This window comes from Peromyscus californicus, unplaced genomic scaffold (assembly GCF_007827085.1).
Source record: "Peromyscus californicus insignis strain IS unplaced genomic scaffold, ASM782708v3 Scaffold_3__1_contigs__length_106647218, whole genome shotgun sequence".
Taxonomy (NCBI): Eukaryota; Metazoa; Chordata; class Mammalia; order Rodentia; family Cricetidae; genus Peromyscus; species Peromyscus californicus.
This window is the reverse complement of record NW_026294551.1, coordinates 69,312,417-69,337,149: the sequence shown is the minus strand read 5'-3', so window position 1 is coordinate 69,337,149 and position 24,733 is coordinate 69,312,417. Positions and strand designations below refer to the sequence as shown.

Sequence of the window (24,733 nt, the reverse complement as noted above, 5' to 3'; positions counted from 1 at the left end):
AGGCACACACGTGGTGCGCACAGACCTACATGCCGGCAAAATGTCCATTCACATAAAATAAAATTATAATAGTTATTAAAAAAATAATCGAGACAGCTTTTGAGACTGAGGTCATGAGGCTGGAAACAGTGAATTCTAATTTTCAGACTCCGTTCTGAGCTTTATGTTCTTAAGAAATCATTCTATCTTTTCATCAAATTGATTTAAGCAAGTGTAAAAATTTAGTTTCAAACTTTAAGGATCTAAGTCTAGGATTAAACCCTCAAATTAGTTATTTTTACAGTTAACTCAGGAGCTGACTGGTAATGAAAGACCCCCGTCTGGAGTCTTCCCTCTGGAGAGACCCTCGCCCAGAGATCACACCGAGACCACAAGTCAGATGCAAACAGCAAGAGGCTTTATTCAGGAACACGGGTACCTGGGGCGATACAGTCCCTCCAGAGGCTGAAGAGACTGGCGCGCCCACGGGCTGGAGTGGAGGGTTTTTATAGGGTTGGGCAGCGGAAGGGCGGGTACAGAAGCAGGAAGCATAGTTTACAGGGTTGTGATTGGACGATTCGTATGAGGCCAGGTTCAAACTCAGGACAGCTCGTGGTTTTTCCCCCGAGCTCGACACACCTGCTGACTTGGCTCTCATCCAGGGTACAAGTTGTTTTTCTGACCTCTAGTTACTTTTCAGGCCTTGCTCAAAAATGGCGTTAGGCTAAGCAAGTATGCTGGGGCCCTTCATTCCCCCATTTTCTTATCTCAGGGAATGGAATCCTCCATTCATGGGGAAGAATAGGGATGTGACTCCATTTCCACCTGGTTGAGTCGTTGGTATTGTTGGGTCAATACCAAGGTCTGAATAGTAGAAACGCGTTCCCTGATAAATTGGACAAGTCTGTTTAGGATACAGGGCCCGAGCGTCAGAAGGAGCAATAAAATCAGAAGGGGTCCCATAAGGGTGGAGATGAGGGTGGTGAGCCAGGGGGACCTTCTGAACCATCCTTCAAACCATCCCTGCTGTTCTTCAAAGAGTTTTTGTCTTTGTTCTAATCTTTTTCTTAATCTAGCCATGCTATCTCTCACCACCCCAGTATGATCCGCATAGAAGCAACATTCTTCTTTAAGGGCGGCACATAACCCCCCCTCCTGCAGGAAGAGGAGGTCTAATCCCCTCCGGTTCTGCAGAACTACTTCAGACAGGGAGGTGAGTGACTTTTCCAAGGCACTCACGGATTCCTCCAGTGCCTGGATATCGGTATGCATGGCAACCTGGAGTTGTCTGAACTGGTTGGTTTCCATGAGGGCAGTGGTACCTGTGCCTATTCCGGCGGCGACTCCTCCCATAGTTAATCCACCTAGTATCAGGGCCAGGGTTAGCGAGACTGGCTCTCTTTTTATACGGGGGACCCCTGTTTCATATCGGGCATAGATATCTTCAGGTGCATGGTAGACTATCTTAGGGTACAGTTCTATGAGCACACAATAATCGGCCGTGTTGGCTAGTATTGAGGAGGAGAGGCATGGTGTAAGTCCAGTGCTACAGGCCCAATAAGTCCTGTTGGGAGCCACGAGATAGTGGGGTCCTGGAACAAGTGCCTGGGTGCGATTACACAGGTGTTGGTGGGTGTAGGGTACTGTCCCCAGACATAGTCCTTGTCCTGACACCTCGGAGATTGTGAGCTTATGCTGAGGTGTCGAGGCACATCCTGACGGGGGTGAAGAAGAATTGGTGAAGCTCCCGACTACGGCCACCCCCTCATAATAGGGAGGTGTGGAGACTAGGCATAACCAGCATTCCTGAGTCTGATTTGGGTTGGTAACATTGAGGGCTGAGTAAGCGCCCTCTATAAGATTCAATAGCCGGTCTCCCGTACCGGGCCTGGGTGGCTGGAGGGTGACTGGGGTTATAGTGGCATTCGGAGCCGTGCTTGGGCGAATGGCCGAATTGGGTCGGGGGGTAGCCCTCGGGGGTGCCGGAGCGGGTAAAGAGGGGCGCTTTTGGTCAGAGAGAACCTGGTTGGGACCTATAGAGGCGGAGGGCTCCGTGATTTTAAGCGTAATCGTAAACACGACTCCCTGGTCCCATCCCGTCATGTAAAGTCTAAGTCCCCATGTTTTACCTTTAATCCAGTCTTGTGTTATCTCCCTTCCCTTTTGAGTAAAAGATATATTCAGGGGGTTGCAGGTGAAATTTACACAGGGCCCCCCCCTTTCCAGTAAGTGTTATCTCTTCCTGATGTGACAGTTCCCCAACAACGTCCTTGAGTAAGAGGACGCCATGAGTGGCTTTCTCTTTGGGTAGTCCTTTTTACCCTAATGAGGTCCCAAGTGGATGAAGGCTCCCAATAGGTATTACCAGTTGTTTCACATCCCCATGCTTTACAGAAGTAACTTTCATAACCCCCACATTGTCTAATCATCTTTCTGTCCCTACCATCCCGGGGGCAGACGTAAAAGGATAGTTGTGACAGGGCTGCTCTGGTTTCAGGGTGACCACATCCATATCTCCCGTCACTACATTTGCAAGTTCCCTTACCATCCTGACAGACGTCTGGTGCTCTGGGGTTCATGGGGTCAGTGGTAGGGATGTCCCAGTCCTCTGACCCTGCTACTAGTTGGCAGAGATCTGGATGCAAGTTAGGCCACCATGTGAAGGGGGTGTGAAGGGCGGTCGTTTGCCAGACCGTCTCCCCAGTTTGTGAGATAACCTGCCAAGTGAGCCTCTTAACTAGGTGCGGGCTCTCTGCCGCCCTAGTCCCCTGGGGGTAGGCAGAGATTAAGAGGAGGGGGAGGAAGAGGAGCCGCGGGCCAACCTTATTTTTAGGGGGTTTCGTGTGCGGCGCACTGTCCATGTTGACTTTCTGGATCCTGCTGGGTCGGGTTCCCTGGCAGCCTTCACATGCGAGGCGTGGATCCATGCAGCAATCCCGTCGACCTTGAGTGCAGTGGGGGTGGTCAGCAAGACAGTGTAGGGCCCCTTCCACCGTGGTTCCAGACTCTTGGTCTGGTGTCGTCGGACCCAAACGGAGTCCCCGATCTGGAAGGGGTGGGGCACCACCGGCTTGTCTAGCTGCTCCTGATAGGCCTTGGCCAGGGGCTTCCAGATCTCCCTCTGCACCAGTTGGAGGGCTTGAAGATGTGCCTCTAAAGTAGGGGTGGTAGCAAAGGAGGAAATATCAGGATGGAGAAAGTCTACAACAGGAGGTGGGGCCCCATACATGATCTCAAAAGGGGTTAGGCCGTGTGGGCCAGGAGTATTTCGGGCTCGGTAGAGAGCCAAGGGAAGTAGGAGCACCCAATCTCTAGTGCCAGTTGCAAGCGTTAATTTGGTTAAAGTCTCCTTGATTGTTCTATTAGCTCGTTCTACCTGTCCTGAGCTCTGGGGGCGGTATGCACAATGGAATTTCCAATCAACCCCCAATAGTTTGGCCACTCTCTGACTTACCTGAGAGACGAAGGCAGGCCCGTTATCCGACCCCAATATTTGAGGCATCCCATACCTGGGGAAGATTTCTTCCAACAGTTTCTTTGTTGCCACGTTAGCCGTCTCATTCTTGGTTGGAAATGCCTCGATCCATCCAGAAAAAGTGTCCACGAAGACCAGGAGGTACCGGTACCCGTAGAGTCCGGGTTTTACTTCTGTAAAGTCTATTTCCCAATGAACACCAGGACGATGATCTCTTTGGCGGGCCCCCTTGTTTAGATGAACCTTTCCTGCGTTGACTTGAGCACAGGCTGGGCAGGTAGAAGTTACCTGCTGGAGTACCTGATCCTGGTTCAGCAGCACTGCCCAGGTGTTTTCTCTGTCCAATAGGGTCTTCATCTTGTTTTTGCTCAAATGGGTCAATGCATGGAGGAATCTCAGCATGTATTGGGTATGGGAGGTTGGCATGACCATCCGGTCCCCCAGTATATATGCTTGTCTTCCTTGTTCACAGTCCGCCCCCATTTTCTTTGCTAGCTCATGGTCTTCTGGGCTATAGGGCACGGGGTCTCTCTCAGGCTGTGGTTCTTGTATGGCCATCAACTGGCTGCTCCCTGCTGGCTGGGAAGCCACTGTTCGGGCAGTCAGATCCGCCAGCCGATTCCCTCTGGCTACCGCAGAGTCATCCTTTTGATGCCCTGGGCAGTGGACAATACTGAGTTGGAGCGGGAGGAACGGGGCCTTTAGGAAGTCTAGGATCTCTTTTTTGTTTTTGATTTCCTTACCCGCGGACGTCAGCAGGCCTCTCCGTCTGTAGATTTCCCCGTGGACATGCGCAGTGGCGAAGGCATATCTGCTGTCAGTATAAACTGTGAGCTTCTTACCTTCTGCCATCCGGAGAGCTTGGGTGAGCGCAATCAGTTCTGCGCGCTGGGCCGATGTCCCGGGCGGGAGTGACGATGCCCATACCACTTCCGATTCGGTGGTTATAGCTGCCCCGGCTCTGCGTTTCCCCTCCTCCAGGAAACTGCTCCCATCTGTGTACCAGACAGCGTCTGGATTCTTAAGCGGCTGATCTGTCAGATCAGGGCGGGTGCCATGTGCTTCGGCTAGAATCTGGAGGCAGTCATGCTCCTCGGAGGGGCTAGGCAGTGGCAGCAAGGTAGCAGGGTTAAGGGAAACTGTCGGCCCAAAATTTACCCGGTCTGAGTCCAGCAGTAAGGCCTGATAGTAAGTCATTCTGGCGTTAGAAAGCCATCTGTCCGGTGGTTGTCGGACCAAGGCCTCCACTGCATGGGAGGCCAGCACAGTCAACGGCTGTCCCAGAGTCAGCTTCCCGGCATCCTTAAGTAATACGGCGATGGCTGCCACCATGCGGAGGCATGATGGCCATCCTGTAGCCACCGGGTCCAATTTCTTGGACAAGTACGCTACAGGTCTCCTCCAAGGTCCCAGTCTTTGCACCAGTACCCCTTTGGCAAAACCTGAGTTCTCATCCACAAACAGCTCAAAGGGCTTGGTTAGATCTGGCAGACCCAGAGCCGGGGCCTCGAGTAAGGCCTTCTTGATCTGTTGGAACGCTTTCTGATGCTTCTCCTCCCATTGGAACATGGCCCCTGGTTTAGTGAGGGGGTACAATGGGGCTGCCAGTTCGGCAAAGCCAGGAATCCAAAGGCGGCAGTACCCAGCCGTACCCAGGAGCTCTCGAACTTGGCGGGGGTTCCGAGGAGGGGGGATGGAGATTATCGTCTCCTTCCTCGCTCTTGTTAACCATCTTTGCCCCCCGCTCAGGGTGTAGCCCAGGTAGGTAACCTTGTCTCGGCATACTTGAGCCTTTCTGGCTGAGGCTCTATAGCCCTTTTGTCCAAGTCTGGCCAATAAGGCTCGAGTGCCCTCCAGGCACTCGGTTCGACTCCTGGCCGCCAGGAGTAGATCATCCACGTACTGGAGCAGAGTCAGGGTTGGGTGTTCGACCCGGAATCCAGCCAGATCTGCATGTAGGGCCTCATCAAAGAGGGTTGGGCTATTTTTGAAGCCCTGAGGGAGCCGGGTCCAGGTTAACTGTCCCGAGAGCCCTTTTTCTGGGTCCCTCCATTCAAAAGCGAATAGCATTTGACTTTGAGGGTGCAGTCTCAAACAAAAGAAGGCATCCTTCAGGTCTAGCACAGTGTACCAGACGTGGGTCGGTGGGAGGGTGCTCAGAAGGTTATAGGGGTTGGGCACCGTGGGGTGTATGTCCTCCACCCGCTTATTGACCTCTCTCAAGTCCTGGACCGGCCTGTAGTCCCCTGTCCCCGGTTTCTTAACAGGCAAGAGAGGGGTATTCCAAGGGGACTGGCAGGGCTTTAGCACCCCTTGGTCCAGGAGCCTTCGAATATGGGGCTTGATCCCCTCATGAGCTTCCCGTGACATTGGGTATTGTCTGATTGAAACGGGAGTCGCAGAGGCCTTTAGTGAGATCACCAGCGGTGGTTGGTCGTGTGCCAGCCCCAAGCCCCCAGTCTCTGCCCAGGCCTGAGGAAACTCTCTCAGCCAGTTCTGTAGTTCCTCAGGTGATTTCTCCGGGGGTTCTGGTTCAAACAAACGGTATTCTTCTTCTAAACTGAGGGCAAGGATTTGTAGAGAGTCTCCTTTAGGACCCGTGACCCTCGGTCCCTTCTCATCAAAATAGATTTGTGCCTTCAATTTGGTTAATAGGTCCCGTCCTAACAGCGGATGGGGGCACTCAGGTATGTGCAGAAAGGAGTGAGTTACTTGCCCTGATGCCAGTTGGACTTTTCTCTCGGCAGTCCAATAATACCTCTTGTTTCCAGTTGCCCCCTGCACCAGTGCAGAATGCCGGCTAAGAGGCACTCCGGCATGGGTTAGGACTGAATGTTCGGCACCAGTATCAACCAGGAAGGTCACGGGCTGCCCCCCGATCTTGAGGGTTATCCTAGGCTCGGGGGGGGCTCCTGGCCTCGACCCCCCTAGTCTTCCAGACTAAGGAGGTCTACGGTCTTGGGCTTGGGCCGGCGGGGTCCTTGTGGCTTCTTGGGGCACTCTCGGGCCCAGTGTCCCTTCTCCTTGCAGTAAGCACATTGATCTTTATCAAGGGGTGGCCTCCTTCGCTCTCCCGACCTATCTCCCTCTCTCCGCTGTCCCTGAGATACAACGGCGGCCAAAACCTTTTTCATCTCCCTATGCTGTTTCTTGTCCCTTTCCTCTTGTTTCTGCCATCTCCTTTCCTCACGTTCCTCAGGAGTTTCTCTCTTATTGAACACTTTCTCTGCTTCCTTCAATAAGTCCGGCAAACCTAGTGCCTGTAAACCTTCCAGCCGCTGCAATTTAGTTCTGATATCTGAGCTAGACTGATAGATAAATGATAGGATGACACCTGGTGCTTGCCCTGGGTCTTCTGGATCATACGGAGTGTACATCCTATAAGCCTCCTTCAGCCTTTCTAAAAATGCAGCGGGTGTTTCTTCCTTTCCCTGTATCACATTCCTTACCTGAGCCAAATTGGTAGGCCTTCTGGCGGCCGCTCGGAGACCCGCTAAGAGCAACTGGCAATAGAGACGTAGATGCTCCCTACCTTCAGGTGTATTGAAGTCCCAGTCTGGGCGGGTCAAGGGAGTTGTTTGGGAGTTGGGTTGGCCTCCCATCATCGCCCGGAACCTGCTTCCGGGCCTCCAGGAAAACTCTCTGCTTCTCCTCTACTGTTAAGAGGGTCTGCAGGAGCTGCTGACAGTCGTCCCAAGTCGGCCTGTGAGTCACTAGGATGGACTCAATTAGGCCGGTCAAGGCAACAGGATCCCTAGAGAAAGGGGGATTATGTTGTTTCCAATTATAGAGGTCTGAGGCTGAAAAGGGCCAGTACTGCAACTGGCGATTCGGCCCCTCTCTGAGCGTGAAGGCCCTGGACTCATTAGGGGGGTCATCCCGGCGGCCGCGGAGGCGGCCGGCAATGGGGGACGGGGCTGCGTCCTCTTCTCCAGCCCCGTGGGTCCTGCGAGTCGAGGTGACTTCCGGATCTGCCACGGGCACGGCCGGGGACGCCGCCACCGGGGCGGCGGCTGGGGCCGCTTCGGCCGGCTCTCCAGGTGGTCCGGCTCGATATGGTGGTGGGTCCTCCGTCAGGAGATCTATAAGGGGGGTATTGGGGTCTGGGGGAAGGACTGGAGGCTTAGGAGTCTCCTTGTGAGGGAGCACGGGGTAAAGGGAGGAGTCCGGGTTGGGGGGCGCAGAAGGCCCAGAGACTGGAGGGGGCTGGGGAAGGAAAGGCTTAACCCATGGAAATGGGTTCTCGACCAGTGATCTCCAGATGGCGATATATGGGACCTGGTCGGGATGCCCATAAGGGCTAGGGGCAAAAACCTTACCCTCCACCTGCGAAATAAGAGAGAGGTTAAAAGATCCCTCTCGCGGCCAGCCGACATTCATCATGACCCATTCGGCCTCGCAGAAGGTGATCCATTTCTTCTTCCTGACAATGACACCTTCATTGTTTCCTCGAGCCTTAACATCGGACCAGTGGTCCGTGGTTAGGCTCAGTGGGGTGGCGACAGCCTGTCCCATGATGGTCTCCAAATAAAGAAGGGTTAAACACACAACGAGAAACAAACAGACAAGACAGACCACAGAATTTTGCGCTGCGCGGCTCCGGCGTAAAACCGAAAGCAAAAACTCAGATGGGGACGCGGAGTGTTTGAATTCTCCGTCCCCTGCCAGTACCATGTATTCTTCTGATGCGTGGGTGGCCCCGAAAAACCGTGCCCCAGAGGGGACATCCCGTGCCCCAGAGGGGACTTCCCGTGCCCCAGAGGGGACTTTCCGTGCCCCAGAGGGGACTTCCCGTGCCCCAGAGGGGACTTTCCGTGCCCCAGAGGGGACTTCAGATACCCGTGGAACGTCTTCCAGGGTTTCGGTGGGCGAAGTCCGAGCTCGTCAGCTCCTTCAGCCCCCACCGACTCAGACCTGACTTAGGACGTCTGACGAAAACGAAAGACAAGTAAACAGACTGAGACAATACAGACAGACAGTGGCCGGCCAGCTTACCTCCTGACAGTGGGTCGGTGGTCCCGAGGCGGGGGTCTCCGATCCCGGACGAGCCCCCAAATGAAAGACCCCCGTCTGGAGTCTTCCCTCTGGAGAGACCCTCGCCCAGAGATCACACCGAGACCACAAGTCAGATGCAAACAGCAAGAGGCTTTATTCAGGAACACGGGTACCCGGGGCGATACAGTCCCTCCAGAGGCTGAAGAGACTGGCGCGCCCACGGGCTGGAGTGGAGGGTTTTTATAGGGTTGGGCAGCGGAAGGGCGGGTACAGAAGCAGGAAGCATAGTTTACAGGGTTGTGATTGGACGATTCGTATGAGGCCAGGTTCAAACTCAGGACAGCTCGTGGTTTTTCCCCGAGCTCGACACGCCTGCTGACTTGGCTCTCATCCAGGGTACAAGTTGTTTTTCTGACCTCTAGTTACTTTTCAGGCCTTGCTCAAAAATGGCGTTAGGCTAAGCAAGTATGCTGGGGCCCTTCAGTAAAAATATCAAACAAAGAAAAAAGTCTGCCAGGCTTGGTGGCAGAGGTCTTTAATCCCATTGCTAGGAAGAAAGAGGCAGGTGGATCTCTGTGAATTTGAGACCAGCCTGCTCTACATAGTTCCAGGCTAGCCAGGGATACACAATGAAACCCAGTCTCAGAACAAACACACAACCTCACAATGAAACCCATTATTTTGTGCAAATAATATATCATAAAATTAAAAAAGATGAAGTATAAAAATAGCAAGTGTGTGATTCTAAAGTAGTATTCTCAAATGAAGAAGTTACATGTATAATTTTATTTATATTTATTTTTTGAAATGGATCCTGATACCTTGCCCTGGCCTTTTCTGCAATTTTGACCCCAAATGACTACCTGTCTCATTACTTCAAGTAGCAGGGACATCAGGTGTGCACAGCAGTGTACATAATAATTAAAATTGTTTTGGTAGCTGTTGTATTAGTAATTTTCTTGTTGCAGAGACAAGAACATCTTAAGGGAGAACGGTTTGTTTGGACTCCTGGTTGGGGTAGTCAGTCACTCTGGGAAGGCTTGGTAGCAGGAGGATGAGGCTGCTTGTCATCTGTCCTCAGCCAGGAAGCCAGGAGTGATAACTACTGGTGCTCAGCTTGCCTGCTCCTTTTCATTTAGTCCTGGACCCCAGGCCATGGAACTGATACTGCCCACTGTTAAGGTTAGTCTTCCCGTTTCAGCTAACCCAGTCTAGGAACTCCCTCACAGAGATGCCTAGAGGCCTCTCTCTAAGATGATTCTAGATGCCTTAAGGCTGACAGCATTGACCATCACAATTAAAATTAACCATATGAATAGAATTTCCAGATTCAGTAAATGAGAAGTATACCTGGTTAAACTGAAACTTTAGATAAAGAAGGAAGAATGTAGCTTGAGTTTTCCTGCCTGGCCCACAGCCTCTCAGACCTGAACAAGTAACACAGAGACTTATATTGGTTACAAACTGTATGGCTGTGGCAGACTTCTTGCTAACTGTTCTTACAGCTTAAATTAATCCATTTCTATTAATCTATACCTTGCCACGTGGCTCGTGGCTTACCGGCATCTTCACATTCTGTTTGTCATCATGGCGGCTGGCAGTGTCTCTCTGACTCAGCCTTCCACTTCCCAGCTTTATTCTCCTCCTTGTCCCGCCTACACTTCCTGCCTAGCCAATGGCCAATCAGTGTTTTATTTATTGACTAATCAGCAACACATTTGCCATACAGAACATCCCACAGCACTTCCCCCTTTTTTTTTCAAAAAGGAAGGTTTTAACCTTAACAAAGTAAAATTACATATAATTTGGGAATTTGGGCGTAGCTTCTCTTACTACTTCCTGCTGGAGGGGGGCGCTGTATCTTATGGGGACACAAAGAAAATTTTAGGATCATGGAGTAGTCCGTGAGGCTGTGTCGTCTGAGCCAGTTGCCTTGAAACCATTCTGGATGTTGGATCATCTGGGCCATGGTGTCATCGGAGACCTTTCAGGGGGTTTTGGCTGGTCAAACCTGATGTATCTTAATCTGGAACAAATCCATAGCCTCTGACTTTCTGTGGGAACAAAAGCAGAGTCTCCTTTCCAAAACAACATATCCTTATATCCAAATTTTGAAGTCAAGGTACCTTTAAAATATACATATTGATTTAACTCAACATCTTTTACGATCAAATGTTTTTCTGCAGTTAAAAATCCCAAAGACAACACAATCCAGATTTTCTGTGTAATATTCATCTTTACGTGGCTTATTTTTTATATTAATTTACTGTCTCTTTAAGGACTTTATTTTTTAAAACTATGTATTTGTTTATATAACTGTATATATCACCTTTTTTGTCTCTTTCAAGCCTACGTATATTTTACACACGTTGTAAACTATTACATCTGACTCTGTCTTATTGTGAATCTATTGCATTAAACTGCAGCAGCTGTGGCTGCTGGCTCCGCCCACCTCAGCTTCCCAACGTGGCAGTGGTACGCATTCCACCAGCTCTGGGAGCTATCTTGGGTCTATGCCTTTATCCAAGCAGCGTGTAGTCCAGAAACCTCTTTTTTTTTTTTTTTTGTTTTGTACTAGCAAAGGCTAAATCCACCATGCAGCTTAATGTGCCACTTGCAGAGGCCTCATTCCCGCCAAACTGCAGGTTGAGTGCGTACACCAGAATCCCACAAGTAGCTCAAACTGGCAGCTGCCGCTCATTTGAGAGAGACAATTAGGAAGCTGTTTTTAGCTTCGTTTTAGAATCTTTTTTCTCAGTTTTTAGGTGGAAACTCTTGCCCCACGTTGGGCGCCATTTGTAGCTTGAGTTTTCCTGCCTGGCCCACAGTCAGGACAAATTTCTATCACCTGCCAGTCCCACAGCCGCTCAGACCTGACCAAGTAAACACAGAGACTTATATTGGTTACAAACTGTATGGCTGTGGCAGGCTTCTTGCTAACTGTTCTTACAGCTTAAATTAATCCATTTCTATTAATCTATACCTTGCCATGTGGCTTGTGGCTTACCGGCATCGTCACATGCTGTTTGTCATCATGGCGGCTGGCAGTGTCTCTCTGACTCAGCCTTCCACTTCCCAGCTTTATTCTCCTTCTTGTCCCGCCTACACTTCCTGCCTAGCCAATGGCCAATCAGTGTTTTATTTATTGACTAATCAGCAACACATTTGCCATACAGAACATCCCACAGCAGAAGAATTTTAATTATAATTATGTCCCTGCAGGGATATGTGAAATTGAGTTGTAAGCTGGTGTCGTGGGTTCTACCTGGCAGTGCTGCATATTAAAAGCTTTTAGAGAGCCGGGTGGTGGTGGCACATGCCTTTGATCCCAGCACTTGGGAGGCAGAGGCAGGTGGATCTTTGTAAGTTCGAGGCCAGCCTGGTCTATGGAGCGAGATCCAGGAAAGGCGCAAAGCTGCACAGAGAAACCCTGTCTTGAAAAACCAAAAAGAAAAAAGCTTTTAGAGCTGGGGTGTGGCTCAGTGGGAGAGTGCTTGTCTGCCATGTGCCAGGCCCTGAGTTTGATCCCACCACTGTAAGAAAAACTATTCTTTAAAAACTATGAAATAAATTGTAATAATATATTTAACCCCGTATATCTGGAATGTTATCATTTCATCATAAAATTGGCATGCAAAGTATTGTAATGCATTTGATTTTTATTAAAAAATCATTAATCCCTATTTCTCACACTAAGTTTCAGGCCTTCAGTGTGTGTTTTACAGGACATTTCAGTTGAATCTAGTGACGTGCACATTTAAATACTTAGCAGCTACTTCTTGTTAGTGCCTACCGTTTTGGATGGTATTATTTTAAGGCCTTTAAAAAATTTTGGGTTGTTACTAATAATTTGAACATTACAAGATGTTCCTATTTTATTTTTTCTGGTACTGGGTATTGACGAGACTTTTTCTTTCTCCTCCTCCTCCTCCTCCTCCTCTTCCTCTTCCTCCTCCTCCTCCTCTTCCTCCTCCTCCTCCTCCTCCTCTTCCTCCTCCTCCTCCTCCTCCTCCTCCTCCTCCTCCTCCTCCTCCTCCTCCTCCTTCTTTTTGGTTTTTTGAGACACGGTTTCTCTGTGTAGCTTTGCGCCTTTCCTGGAACTCACTTTGTAGCCCAGGCTGGCCTCAAACTCACAGAGATCCGACTGGCTCTGCCTCCCGGGTGCTGGGATTAAAGGTTTGTGCCACCACATCAATTCTACTTCGTTTGAATCTTCACTGTAGCGCTTGCTCCTTTAGGTTTTTTAAATTTTTAAAATTTTTATTTTTAAGGAGGGAATACTCCAATGTTTTTTTCTTTTTTTAAATTTTTCTTGACAGGGTTTCTCTGTGTAACAGTTCTAGCTGTCTAGGAACTCACTGTCTAGACCACGCTGGCCTTGAACTCAGAGAGATCCGCCTGGCTCTGTCTCCCGAGTGCTGGGATGAAAGCCGTGTGCCACCACCGCACGGCTGTGCCACCACTGCCCAGTGATGTTCCTATTTTATGAGAATGCTTTTCAATGTTTTTTGTTGCTTTCTCCTGTGGGGTTTTTTTTGGGTGGGGGAGTTTGGTTCTGGGGATTTAACCCAGGGCCTATGCATGCTAGTTTTCCCTTAAAAAAACTCGTCATGGTTTTATTTTATAAAGGCTGTATCAGCCTTCTTAGGTTTGGGCGTCATATTCTGCTCCGTCATCACTTTGCTAACTGAGCCATCTTCTCAGATCTGGAAAGACTTCTTTGCGTCGGTGTTATGATTGGGTGACACAGCATGAAGACACAGTGTTGAGCAGAGTCTGCAGACCATCAGGGGGTGAACTAGACATCTGTTGATGTAACTCTCAGACTCTTTAGCACAGGGTGGCAATTACACACCAAAGACTCAGGACCTGCAGTCCAAATAATCATTTGCCTACAGCCCCATGTGAGTTCAATTCAAAAACTACTCTCATTTTGAATGTGCTGGATCATCTCTACCTTTACACACACACACACACACACACACACACACACACACACACACACACACACACACACACACGTCTGCGCACATGCTCATGCACTGTTACCATCTAATAGTTGTGATAATACAGTCAATTTTATTTGGATAGCATTTTGGAAATGTGTGTTAATCTTAATATGGATTTTGCCAATCCTTGACTAACACATTTTCAAGAAAAATCTTACAAACCTCTTTCTTTGACTAGTTAGTGGTCAAGACAGTTTAGAAATGTTTGTTCTTAAAAAACAAGAAGATTATCTGGAAGAGTGGCTGAGAGTTTAGGAGACAACATGTATTTCTCCACAAGTCCAGCTTAATGTTCATTGTTTCTGTTAGTCCCTTTCAGCAGGAAAGGCTTTAATTTTGTTTTCTTAAGACAGGATTGCTTGTAGTCCAGGCTGGTCTTGTACTCCTGATATAGCCAAGGCTGACCTTGAATTCCTGATTCTCCTGGCTCCCCCCTACAGTGCTAGGATCACAGATGTGTTCCATCACACCAAGCTCATCTTACACATCTATTTTCCAGTTTGGCAGGTGCCGAGGAACCTTATTAGAATGCAGTGATTAGAACCTTGGGGTTTTCTTCTCTGTCCATTGAGGCTGTTGATTTTTTCCCACATCGGAACCTGAAAATAAAATAATGGCTGAAGAAAATGAAACAGTTAGGACTCTTCTTAAAACACCAGACTGACACCAGAAAACATTTCCCCATTTGACCAATGAAAAACATGAGAACTCTTTAAAGAAGCTGGCAGGTGCAGACCTCATGATTTATGATTTGGAGATACTTTCTTGATTAAACACAAAGCCTGGAATCTAAGGTCTTCCGTTTTCCCCAAGAAAGGATAGAGCATAGCAGAAAGCCCATGGTAATACTGAAGAATTACACTGAGGAGTTAGAATGATTACATGAATTATCAAACCCAGGTACCTGCGCAAATTTGTAACAGACCAGTATCTACACATTCAGACTTAGCCTTATTATGGCCAGCCATGGCTAAAACTTATCTCACAGAACCCCCAGGTACCTGTGTGAAATATTCCCATGTAGTAAGTGGTAAGACCGAGGGTTGAGAAAACATAATTTCCTCAACTTTATGTCATAAGTTGGGAATTTGAAGCCAGCCCATTACAATTCAGAATCTCAATTTCTCCACCAAGCCACTGAGCTTTACACCTGTCAAGCTGTGTTATTTGGGATGTTTAGTCTTTGCCTCTTTTTCCTGGCACAGAGCTCCTAAGTCTCTTGTGGTTTCCTGAGTGATCTGGGTGATAGATTGTTTTGGTTCTTTGAGGGGCTCTTAGCTAGCCCAGCATGGGGGCCATCTGCCTGAAGGAAGAAGCTTTGACTTAAGAGCGCAGATCTTTTTGGCTTTGTTCTCTCAGCCTCTGCAGATAAGAGCAGGGTGGGTATAGGATTAATGACCAGTTAAGCCCACAGGATGGAGAATCTGCAAACAGTGGGTTTTGGGGAGCTTCTGAATCACTGACCACCTCTGCTGTCAGGATAGTAGTGCACCCCAACCCACAAGAGCAGGAGCCCCACACTCAAGGTCTTCCAGCACACACCTGTCTGTATTCTTCCTAAGACAGTGACGGCAAGGGAAGTGTTTCTCTAAGCTCCGTGAGCCTTTCTAATAAATGACTGAACACAAAGATTGGAGCTGTGGGACCCCAGGGTTTTGTAGCCAAATGAGACATTAGTGAGAGTGACCTGTGGCTGGCACCAGTAGTTTGAGAAAGGTGTGGGGTCTGATGCTGACTGCAGTGTCAGAACTGAGGCAGATTGTAGGAACACCCTGATTTGTGTTCCTGTATGTGTGTGTGGGTACACCAATGTGTATGTAGATGCATGTTGGGTGTTTTCACTTCACCTTAGTTTTTGAGGCAATGTCTCCCTCTGAACCTGAAGCTCAATGATTTGACCAGATTGGCTGGCCAGCAAGTCTCAGGGTCAGCCCTGCCACTGCTTTTCTGGTACTGGGGTTTCAGAAGTAATGCCTGGTTTTTACATAGATGCTAATGAAGTGTAAGCCAAAATAAACCCTTTCTGCATAAGCCGTTCTTGATCATGGTAGTCTATCACAGCGACAGAACAGCATCTACTACAGAGATAACTTAGGGAAATCAATTCTCTCCTTCCACTCTGGGTTCAAGGATCGGAGCACAGGCAATCAGTCTTGGCGGTAAGCACCCTCACCCTCTGCCACACCTCATTGGCTCTCTATTTCTTTATACATATGATGAGGGGCTTGTTTTTCATGTGTGCTGCATACTTAAATCTTACCTTCTCTGAGCCGTTGATTCCTGTCCTTTGCTGCGGATAACCTTTTCCTCACAGACTGCAGGACTTGGGATTTCAGCCTCTGTCTACATTTGTGCCTCACATATTTTTCCCTTGCTCACCGACTTTGATTTTGTTACTGGTTTTTGTTTATTGGTTGGTTGCCTTGGGGCCAGGGTCTCACTATGTAGGATGACCTTTAACTCTTGATCTTGTCTCTCGCTCTCTGCTCAGTTCACATTTACACAAATTGTTCTGTTCTTGTAGATTCATGATTTTGGATTTTTAGTCCTAAATATGTTTTTTTTCTAGAGCTTATCTTGGTGCATTTGGGAGGACTCAATTTTCATTCATTAAAAATATCTAATTTATTTACATATGTATGCATGATGTATTTATGGATGAAAGGACATTGAGGGGCTTCATTATTAGAATCAGGCTGGTCTCGAACTCATGTACTCATGTGACCCTTACTTAACCTTACCCTCCCTTGAAGCTTGGACTACAGGTGTGTGCCCTGCTCTTCCTAATGGATTTTAAGTTGATATGTGGTTTGTTTGTTTGTGTGAAGTCATATTCTGAATTCTCTTATTTTCTTGGTCTTAGTCCCGAACTCTGTCCTGCTCCACTGGTTTCTGTCCCTACAGTATTGCCATGCCACTCTAATTAGCCTGCTCAACAATAGTCTTGAGTGCCCTCCACCAATCTCTGCTCATGCTCCTCTTTGTCAGAGCATGGTAGATATTCCCCCATGTTTATCCTCCCAATCCTTTTGCCACTTACCCTCTTACTTTCTGCATCTGCTCTAAGGTTTCTGGTAGAGTCCCTCCAAAACTTTCAGGGAAAAAAAGGGTGACGATTCCAATCAGGACAGTCAGACTGCCCATGAGAATGTAGGGCAGGAGTCTGTTATAGGCACCTGTAAAGCACAGAACATCAACTAGATGCAGGCTTGCTCCTGGGAGTCATTTTGTTAAGGTGCAGACAGGCTGTGAGAGCAGATTTAAGCTAAACGTTTTCAGAAGAAGGAAAGTCAGCAAAATACCAGAGGTTGTTCCAGTGGGATGCCATGGCCTGCATTCCTACAATTATTTACCCCTTGGTTGTACATTAGCATACTCTTAGGTTCTAAGATTGTCCAACCGTGCATGACAGATGTTCCTTGGATAGATGTCTTCACTATCAAAGCTTCCTTAGGTGGAGGTAAGGTGAGATGGGTGGTGAGAGGACTGAGCTGTGTAGCAGAGGATGATTTTGAACATGTGATTCTCTTGCCCTCACCTCTGTGACTCCATCCATGGATTGAGTGCTGGGGGGCAAACTCAGGACTCTGTGCTTGCTTAATAGGCAAGGATTGTACTGACTGAGTCCCATGCCAGCCCTATTCCACTTCTCTTTATGGAGCTACTGAGACAGGAGGACAAGAGATGCCATCTTGCTGCTCCTTTGCACACAGAATGGAAAAACAACACACCCATGCATGTAGTATTTTTTTGGCCAATAAGGTAAACACTGCTCTTGAGGCTTTTCTGTGGCCTTGTATTGCTAACAGGAATAGCTTCTTATGCTTAAGGCTCTTTCAGGACCCTGCTTCTTACCAGCCAGTGGCTCAGCACTGGATCATTTAAGTGGAGTTGAGAAGTATAGTGAGAAGTGGCATCACCCGATACAGTATGCTGTCACAGTATGCTCAGGGCAGCTGTGCTCAGGGCAGCTGTGCAGGGTGTGTTAAAGTTAGGAAAATGTGTTTCTTTCTCTGTATGGATTTAGAGTGTGCTTTTCTGAGAAGTCATCTCTGGTGTGTGTGTTGGATCCAGTAGATAACCAACATGTGAGCAAGAAAAATAAGGAAGTCTGTTTATATCAGTCAGTTCCTAATGAAGACCAGGCTGAGAACACTGAACAACATCCCACTAAAGTCCCTTTTAATATTATTTAAGACTGCTATATTTGATTAGACAGGAACTAAAAATTTATGTCTTGGGCAGGGCGGTGGTGGCATATGCTTTTAATCCAAGCATTCAAGAGGCAGAGGCAGGCATATCACTGTGAGTTCAAGGCCAGCCTGGTCTATAGAGTGAGTCTTAGGACAGGCTCAAAAGCTATACAGAGAAACCCTTTCTTGAAAAAACAAAAACAAAAAAATCCCAAAGAAAAATATAAACTGTAAGTGATTACCTAGGAAAATATTTATAAAACATATATAAAATGTATACAGAAGGCTAACTTCTCTATACTATAAAGAACTCATACACACCACAAAGAAAATTTGAGCCTAGCCACTGAACCACTGTGGAGGACTCCACAGCACCCTCTGAGTACCAGTCATTCTTACACTGTGTGTCTGTCTGCTGATGCTCTCCCAGCCCTCCTGAAGCTGGTTCCACCAAGAACAAAGAATCCTAACTTGTGTCCACTGGTTAGAACCTCTGCTCTTTCCATCCCTTTGTCTGCTTCCTGCTCACACTGAGGAGGTTATCCATACATGAATTCAGGCCTGGAGAGATGGTTCAGTGGTTAAGACCACTTGTTGCTCTTGAAGAGGGTCCAAGTTTCACTCACAGCACCCATATGGTGGCTCCTTCCATAACTCCAATTCCAGGAGGTCAGACACTCTCTTCTGACCACCCTGGACACCAGGTACAAAAGTGCTTATATTCAGGTTAAACAGTCGTACACATAAAATACAATATTTGTTAAATCAAGAGACTGGGGGTGGGATCTAACAGAGTCATAGCAGGAGGATCCTTACTACTACATCCAAGGGGTCACTGAGAGTCATGAAAAGAAACTTCGAGGGCTTTAAGATAAGATGTGCCTGCAACGGAGCTGTAAAACTGAGCAGTCAGAGTATGGAGAAGTGATTCAGCTATAGTGTGACCAGCACAGGACCCAAACCAACTTCTCCTGTAAGGGGACTGGCCAAAGAAGGTCCTTGTTCATACACACAATGCACATAACACCCACATGCAACATACACATAGATTTTAAAAAACCCACTTATTTAAAGATAGAACAAGATGCATCTCACCCAGGTAAACAAAATAGGGAGCGATGATGCTGCCCACCCGAGAGGCCATGGAGGTGATGCCCACAGCCATGTTCCTGACCAGGGTTGGGTAGAGCTCTGCAGTGAAGACATACAGCATGGAGAAGGCAGAGGTGACCCCAAATTTCCCTAGCATCACCAGGCCGATGGACACCAAGTTATAATCTGGAAAAGAGCTTTATTTCAGACAGGGTGTTTCTAGACTCGATACTGAATTCAGTTACTTTATTGTCCTTTTTTGCTGCAATGTGGTGGTCCCCTCATAAAGTACTGCTAGACAAGACTGTCTTCAAATATCCTAATCACCAGGTGGTTGAAGATGGAAGGCGATGGATGGGTGGCCTTGGACTTGGAGCTACCCTTATTTTGGATTATTAATGCATACTGTGACCTCTGTCCACTTGTCTCATTTGCTACACCGGTTTCATGGTGAATTGTTAGATGTTAATACAGTTAAGCTTAATCTTTAAAGAGAGGGGACAGTCCTTCCTTTTCTGTTTTTAATTATTAAGAAATCTAGGTCTAAGCCGGGCGTTGGTGGCGCACGCCTTTAATCCCAGCACTTGGGAGGCAGAGCCAGGCGGATCTCTGTGAGTTCGAGGCCAGCCTGGGCTACCAAGTGAGTTCCAGGAAAGGCGCAAAGCTACACAGAGAAACCCTGTCTCGAAAAACCAAAAAAAAAAAAAAAAAAAAAAAAAAAAAAAAAAAAAAAAAAAAAAATGAAATCTAGGTCTAGTAGGGCTCAGTGGTGCATGCTTAAAAAAATTCTTTTTCCATGTGGTGTGCACATATATGTGCTGTTTACATGATTTTGTATGTGCATAGTCATGCAAGGCTAGAGTTACAGGTGAACCATCATGCCTGCCCAGCATTTATGTGGGTTCTGGGATCTAAACTCAGATCCTCATGCACTTTAACCACTGAGCTATCCTCCCAGCTCCTGGTGCATGCTAATAATCCCAACTACTAAAACTTCACTGGCTGAAGCAGGAGGACCACAAATTCTAGGCTAGCCTAGGCTGTGTAATGAGTTCAAGGTCTTGGCTCTATATAAAAATAAACAAAGGGCTGGGGATATGGCTCCATGGTAGAGTTCATGGCTGTGTAAGACACTGGGTTTAAACCTTAGTACTGTAGGGGTTAAAAACTTAATGACAAAAAGAAACATTGTTCTTTGCATATTACAATGTATCAATAATATATCAGCCTGTTTTTTTTTTTTTTTTAACAAAAGTAGAAAGTTAGACACACTAGAAAAAGGAAATCTATCCCCCTCTGTGCTGTGGGTATCGCTCTGTATGCTATGAATGTGTTGCTTTGATTGGTTAATAAATAAAGTGCTGATTGGCCAGTAGCCAGACAGGAAGTATAGGTGGGACAAAGAGAGAGGAAAAGGCTGAGAACAAAAAGGCTGAGTCAAGAGTCGCCAGCCAGACATAGAGAAAACAAAATGTAAAGACAGAACTAAAAAAAGGTACCAAGCCACGTAGCTAAACATAAATAAAAATTATGGCTTAATTTAAGTATAAGATCTAGTTAGCAAGAAGCCTTAGCCATTAGTCCAAACAGTTTTAATTAATATAAGCATCTGTATGTTTATTTGGGTCTGAGTGGCTGCGGGGCCCCTGGCGGCACTGGAGAAATCTCCAGCTATACCTGTGTTATTTTTGTTATTGTTTAGTCTTACTGCAGCACCCCCACATTTATTAGTTATTTCTATGGGCAAGTGTGTGTCAGGACATGTATGTAATGAGAGGAAGCGATGCTGGAGTCAGTTCTCTCCTTCTGCCATGAGAGTTCTAAAGATGGAAGGAAGTCAGGTCTTAGGCTTGGCAGAAAACGCTTTTACACACTGAACCATTCTCCTTGCACTATCTGGATGTTTTTGTTTGTATTTGTTTGAGGTAGGCAGGAAATACCTATGGGAAAAACTTTGGAAGTGTCTCATGCAGCCTGAGCTGGCCTCAAATTAGCTTTGTAACTGAGGCTGGCTTTGAACTGGTCCTCCTGCCTTTACCTCCCGAGTGCTGAGATTTTAGGGGTGGGCCACCACGCCCTACTGGGACAGTTGTTGGGAACATAGAAAATATCACAGTCAGCTGTCACCTGCCTATCCGATTGATGAACATTTGGTGATATCAAAGCTGTGATATGGGGGAGTGGTGACTCCTGAGAGGCTAGTCACCAGTACTGATACTCTAGACCATTAATGTATCCAGGTTTCTGGTATGCTGTTAGACTGGGCTAACTTCTTACCTTCAGGTACCACTTGGACCAAGAGAAGCACACCTCCTCCCCAGAACAGCACCCCAGCTATAATGTATCTCCGAGGCAGGGTTCTCAGCAGCAGCCAGGCTGTGAAATAAGCTGGAACTTCAATCAGGCCAGAGAGGAAGCAGTTCAGGTAGATATCTCCATGTAAATTAGGAACATTGAGAGACAGAGCAAAGTAACCCACTGAGGTTAGCATCCTGAAAGACAAATGATATAATCACAAAAATATGGCCCATGGCTCTCTAAACTTTTGTGATGGTCATGAGTTGGTCCTGTGTCCTCTAAGCAAGTGCTAGTCATGTGGGACTATTTGAATGGAAATAGACTAAAGTGAGATTATAAATTTCTCAGTTGAAATGACACTTTATGTGCCTAGTAGTCACATGAGTCTGGTGACTACTATGATGGACAACACAGATCCCAAATATTTCTGTGTCTGCAGAAAGTGTTGTAGAACAGTGCCATTCTGAATAAACCACTAGTCAACAGTGCAGATGCTCCTGTTAGGACATCTGAGCATGACTGGAGAGCACACATCTCTAAAGAAGACTTCCAGGAGCATGTTTGGGTCTCTATCTATTAGAGCAGGTGGGGACATAGGACTAATCCGAAGCAACATGAAACAGTGAACTTTACTGTGCAGGTATTCAGTGACGCTCACTTGTGGTGTAAGAGCAGCTTGGATGGGGCTAGGTCTTGGGGATTATTGGCTCCCTGGTGCCATCCGCTGGATCCATTGCGTGAGTGATGTGTGCAGAGAGCTAAGAATGAAGGCCGCTCACAGAGCTCACAGAGGCCATGGTCCAGGATATTTCATAATGACATTTTTTCTAATTTCGAAACAGCATGGTTCTAAAATAGAGAGCCTGCCAGTTCTGGTACTTACCTGCGCGCGCGTGTCGCGCGCGTGTGTGTGTGTGTGTGTGTGTGTGTGTGTGTGTGTGTGTGTGTGTGTGTGTGTGTTGCTATCTCTGGGGCAGATAGGTTGTTATTATTTTTCCTTCCTTATTTCTTTGAAGATTTGTTACTAAATCTAGTTAATAAAGTCAGGTCATTACTTCTGTGCCTTAAAGTCACGTGTTAGTGTGCTACTGGAGAGGCAGGTTACGCTGACTTCACTGCTCAGGTCCAGAAAGCAGGTGGAGACTTAACACTTCTGCTTTGGTCCCCAGGGGCATCTGCAGCCTCAAGCCCATCACTTTCCATGGTGGAGTTCCCATACTGCAGACTTGTTGTTACCTATAGCTGTTACAGTATTCGGTCCAATCAATCAGTGTGACATGTCTAAAGACCTTAGAATTTCACAATTTTCATTTTGCTGCAGGGGAAGCCTAGGTTTTATCACATTCCTTCAAACTAAAGAAAATCAGTTGCATATTTGGTTGTCACACACCTGTATTCCCAGAGTACTCATTGCTTACCACAGCATCACAGACATCACTGTTATTGTAGCAATGTTCCGAGTCTTGAACAGGTCCAGAATGAAGGCTTTTGGCTGCTTCAAGGAATTTAGCTCCTGTAGCTAAAGTAACATAAATAAACCATAAGACAAAGAGGTAGGCAGGAAGTACCTATGAGAAAAACTTGGGCATACACCTCATTTTTATTAATTTAATTTAAAATTATTATCATTATCATTTTTACTGTTACTATTATTTTAGGACAGGGTCTCATGTATTCCAGGCTGGCTTTTAACTCACTACGCAGATGACCATGGTCTTGAACTTCGGATCTTCCTTCCTCCACCTCCACAGTGCTGAGATTACTGGTGTGTGTTACCATGCCAGGTTTGATGCTGGGGACTGAAGCTTTGTGTGTTCTAGGTGAGCTCTCTACCCACTGAACTACATCCTAGCCCATTCACACAGCTCTTATAGAACCTCTGATATGCCTTCAGATCCAGAAATGGAGGGCAGCAAGGACATCTCCAAATATGGTACTCATTCTAACTCTTTATTTAAAACATAATTCTAAATTCAGACTTGGATAATTTCATGCATGCCTCTAATGGATTTTGATCGTATTTCCCCCGCCCCGCCCTCCTGCTCCCTCTGGAATCTTTCTTCTTCCCAGTGTCTCCTCCTTTCACATCTGGTTACACCCATGAAGAAAATGACTCCGTCTTCCCCGCCAGCAGCCATTACCTACCAATAGCTCCTCAGCTAGGAGCAAGGGTTGATGGGATCTCCCAGTCCCATGCTGGGATGTTGAAGGTAACCTCAGCTGCTGTGGGTTCCTTAGTGCAATGGCTGTGTCATGTCCAGAAGCTAGCATTTTACATAACTTCTCCTCCTCATCTGGCTCTTGCTCCTTCCACCCTGTCTTCCATATTGTTTCCTGAGTTTCTAATGCTTTAAAATCTTTAATGTAGCCCGTTTTAGATAGAAGCCTTCAAAGTAAATGACACCAGGCTCATTGATAAGTGCTGACCTGCTTTTCCTCCACTTAACTTAAACATGTGAATAGTCTTTACCACACTGGGATGGGATCTGTAAAGCCTATTGAGTTGACAGAGCCATGAAGCTCCACAATGCTTAGAGGGCAGTGTGTGTGTGTGTGTGTGTGTGTGTGTGTGTGTGTGTGTGTGTGTGTGTGTGTAACGGGCCTTGTGCACGCTAGGCAAGCACCCCCCCCCCAAAGCTATATTCCCAGTCCTTGTCTGCTAACATCAGAGGAGATTCTGGAGTCAGGCTTGGTGGCACCTGCCTGTGAGCCCAGATGAGTCAGGACTGGGAGTTCAAGACCAGCCTTGGCTACATAGGGAGTTCAGGGCTAGCCTGAGCTACATGAGACTGTGTCTTAAAACAGACCAGACTCAGGGTAGCTAAGGCCCTGGGCAAACTGTTTATCTTCTCAGAGCCTCAGTTTACTTCTCTTGTAAGATGTAATTGGGGGTTGAAGAAATCAAATAATATCTAAAACCCAGCATCATAAATGCCCACTACATCTTAACTATTATTGTTATCACTTCCCCGTTGAAGAAGGAGGCTATCCATCTGCGGTTAATGGCAATTCTCTCATTCCCAATGCCAGTCTTCATTTCCTCACTTCTCATTCACTGGTACCCATTTACCATGAGCTATGAATTTAGATAGCCAAGCTGACTAGAGTTGAGGCTGAAAAAGATGTATGGCTGTGAGGCAGGGGATCTCCTGGGGGTAAGGTAGGAGTCTTGTGACCATATGGCATGTGTGCTGTTAGAGACTGAGGAAGCATTTCAGTTGTGAGGAAGTAAGATGGCCCTTTGTAGCAGGTTGTCCTTAAGTGTCAGCCTTCCAGGTAATTAGACATGCATTTGCATAGCTCTCAGTTATGATGATTACCCCCTTTTCATGAAAATGGGAATTGGAAGGCTCCCTCCATGCAGGGCTTTAGGGATTCCACATACAACACAGGACCTAAGGGCCAGGTTGAATCAACACATCCCACTTCCATAGGGCCTCTGTTGAAATGCAGATGGCCAGGTCCCCTCAGGTGAGCTTCCTCTGAATCTTACATTGGGACTGGAGACCTGGGAGCCTGTTTACTTAAAGCTTCATAGGTGACTATGATTAGCAACAAGGTGCAGAAACATCAGGACAAGTATATACTTGGATCCAGTGACTGTCCCTGGTTTGGGGAGAGCCACCCAAATGTCTCTGGATAAGGTACATGAGAAGGTTGAAGGGACTTCTTCCAGTGCCAGGGACGATTAA

General features: G+C 47.2%; 1 protein-coding gene across 8 annotated transcripts in view; it reads right to left on the bottom strand.

Annotated features, from left to right (window-relative positions):
* Window positions 1-13,505: 13,505 nt before the first annotated feature.
* Window positions 13,506-24,733, bottom strand: part of LOC128122319 (solute carrier family 22 member 4) — a 60,935-nt gene continuing 49,707 nt past the window's right edge. For all 8 annotated transcript variants that reach the window (XM_052757786.1, XM_052757788.1, XM_052757787.1 and 5 more), the window contains 5 exons: window positions 22,460-22,560; window positions 21,021-21,235; window positions 18,747-18,929; window positions 16,499-16,634; window positions 13,506-14,057 (listed from right to left, as the gene is read on the bottom strand). In XM_052757786.1, the coding sequence (XP_052613746.1) occupies window positions 13,982-14,057; window positions 16,499-16,634; window positions 18,747-18,929; window positions 21,021-21,235; window positions 22,460-22,560 (711 nt within the window). In that variant the 3' untranslated portion in view covers window positions 13,506-13,981. The remainder of the gene's footprint in view (window positions 14,058-16,498; window positions 16,635-18,746; window positions 18,930-21,020; window positions 21,236-22,459; window positions 22,561-24,733) is intronic.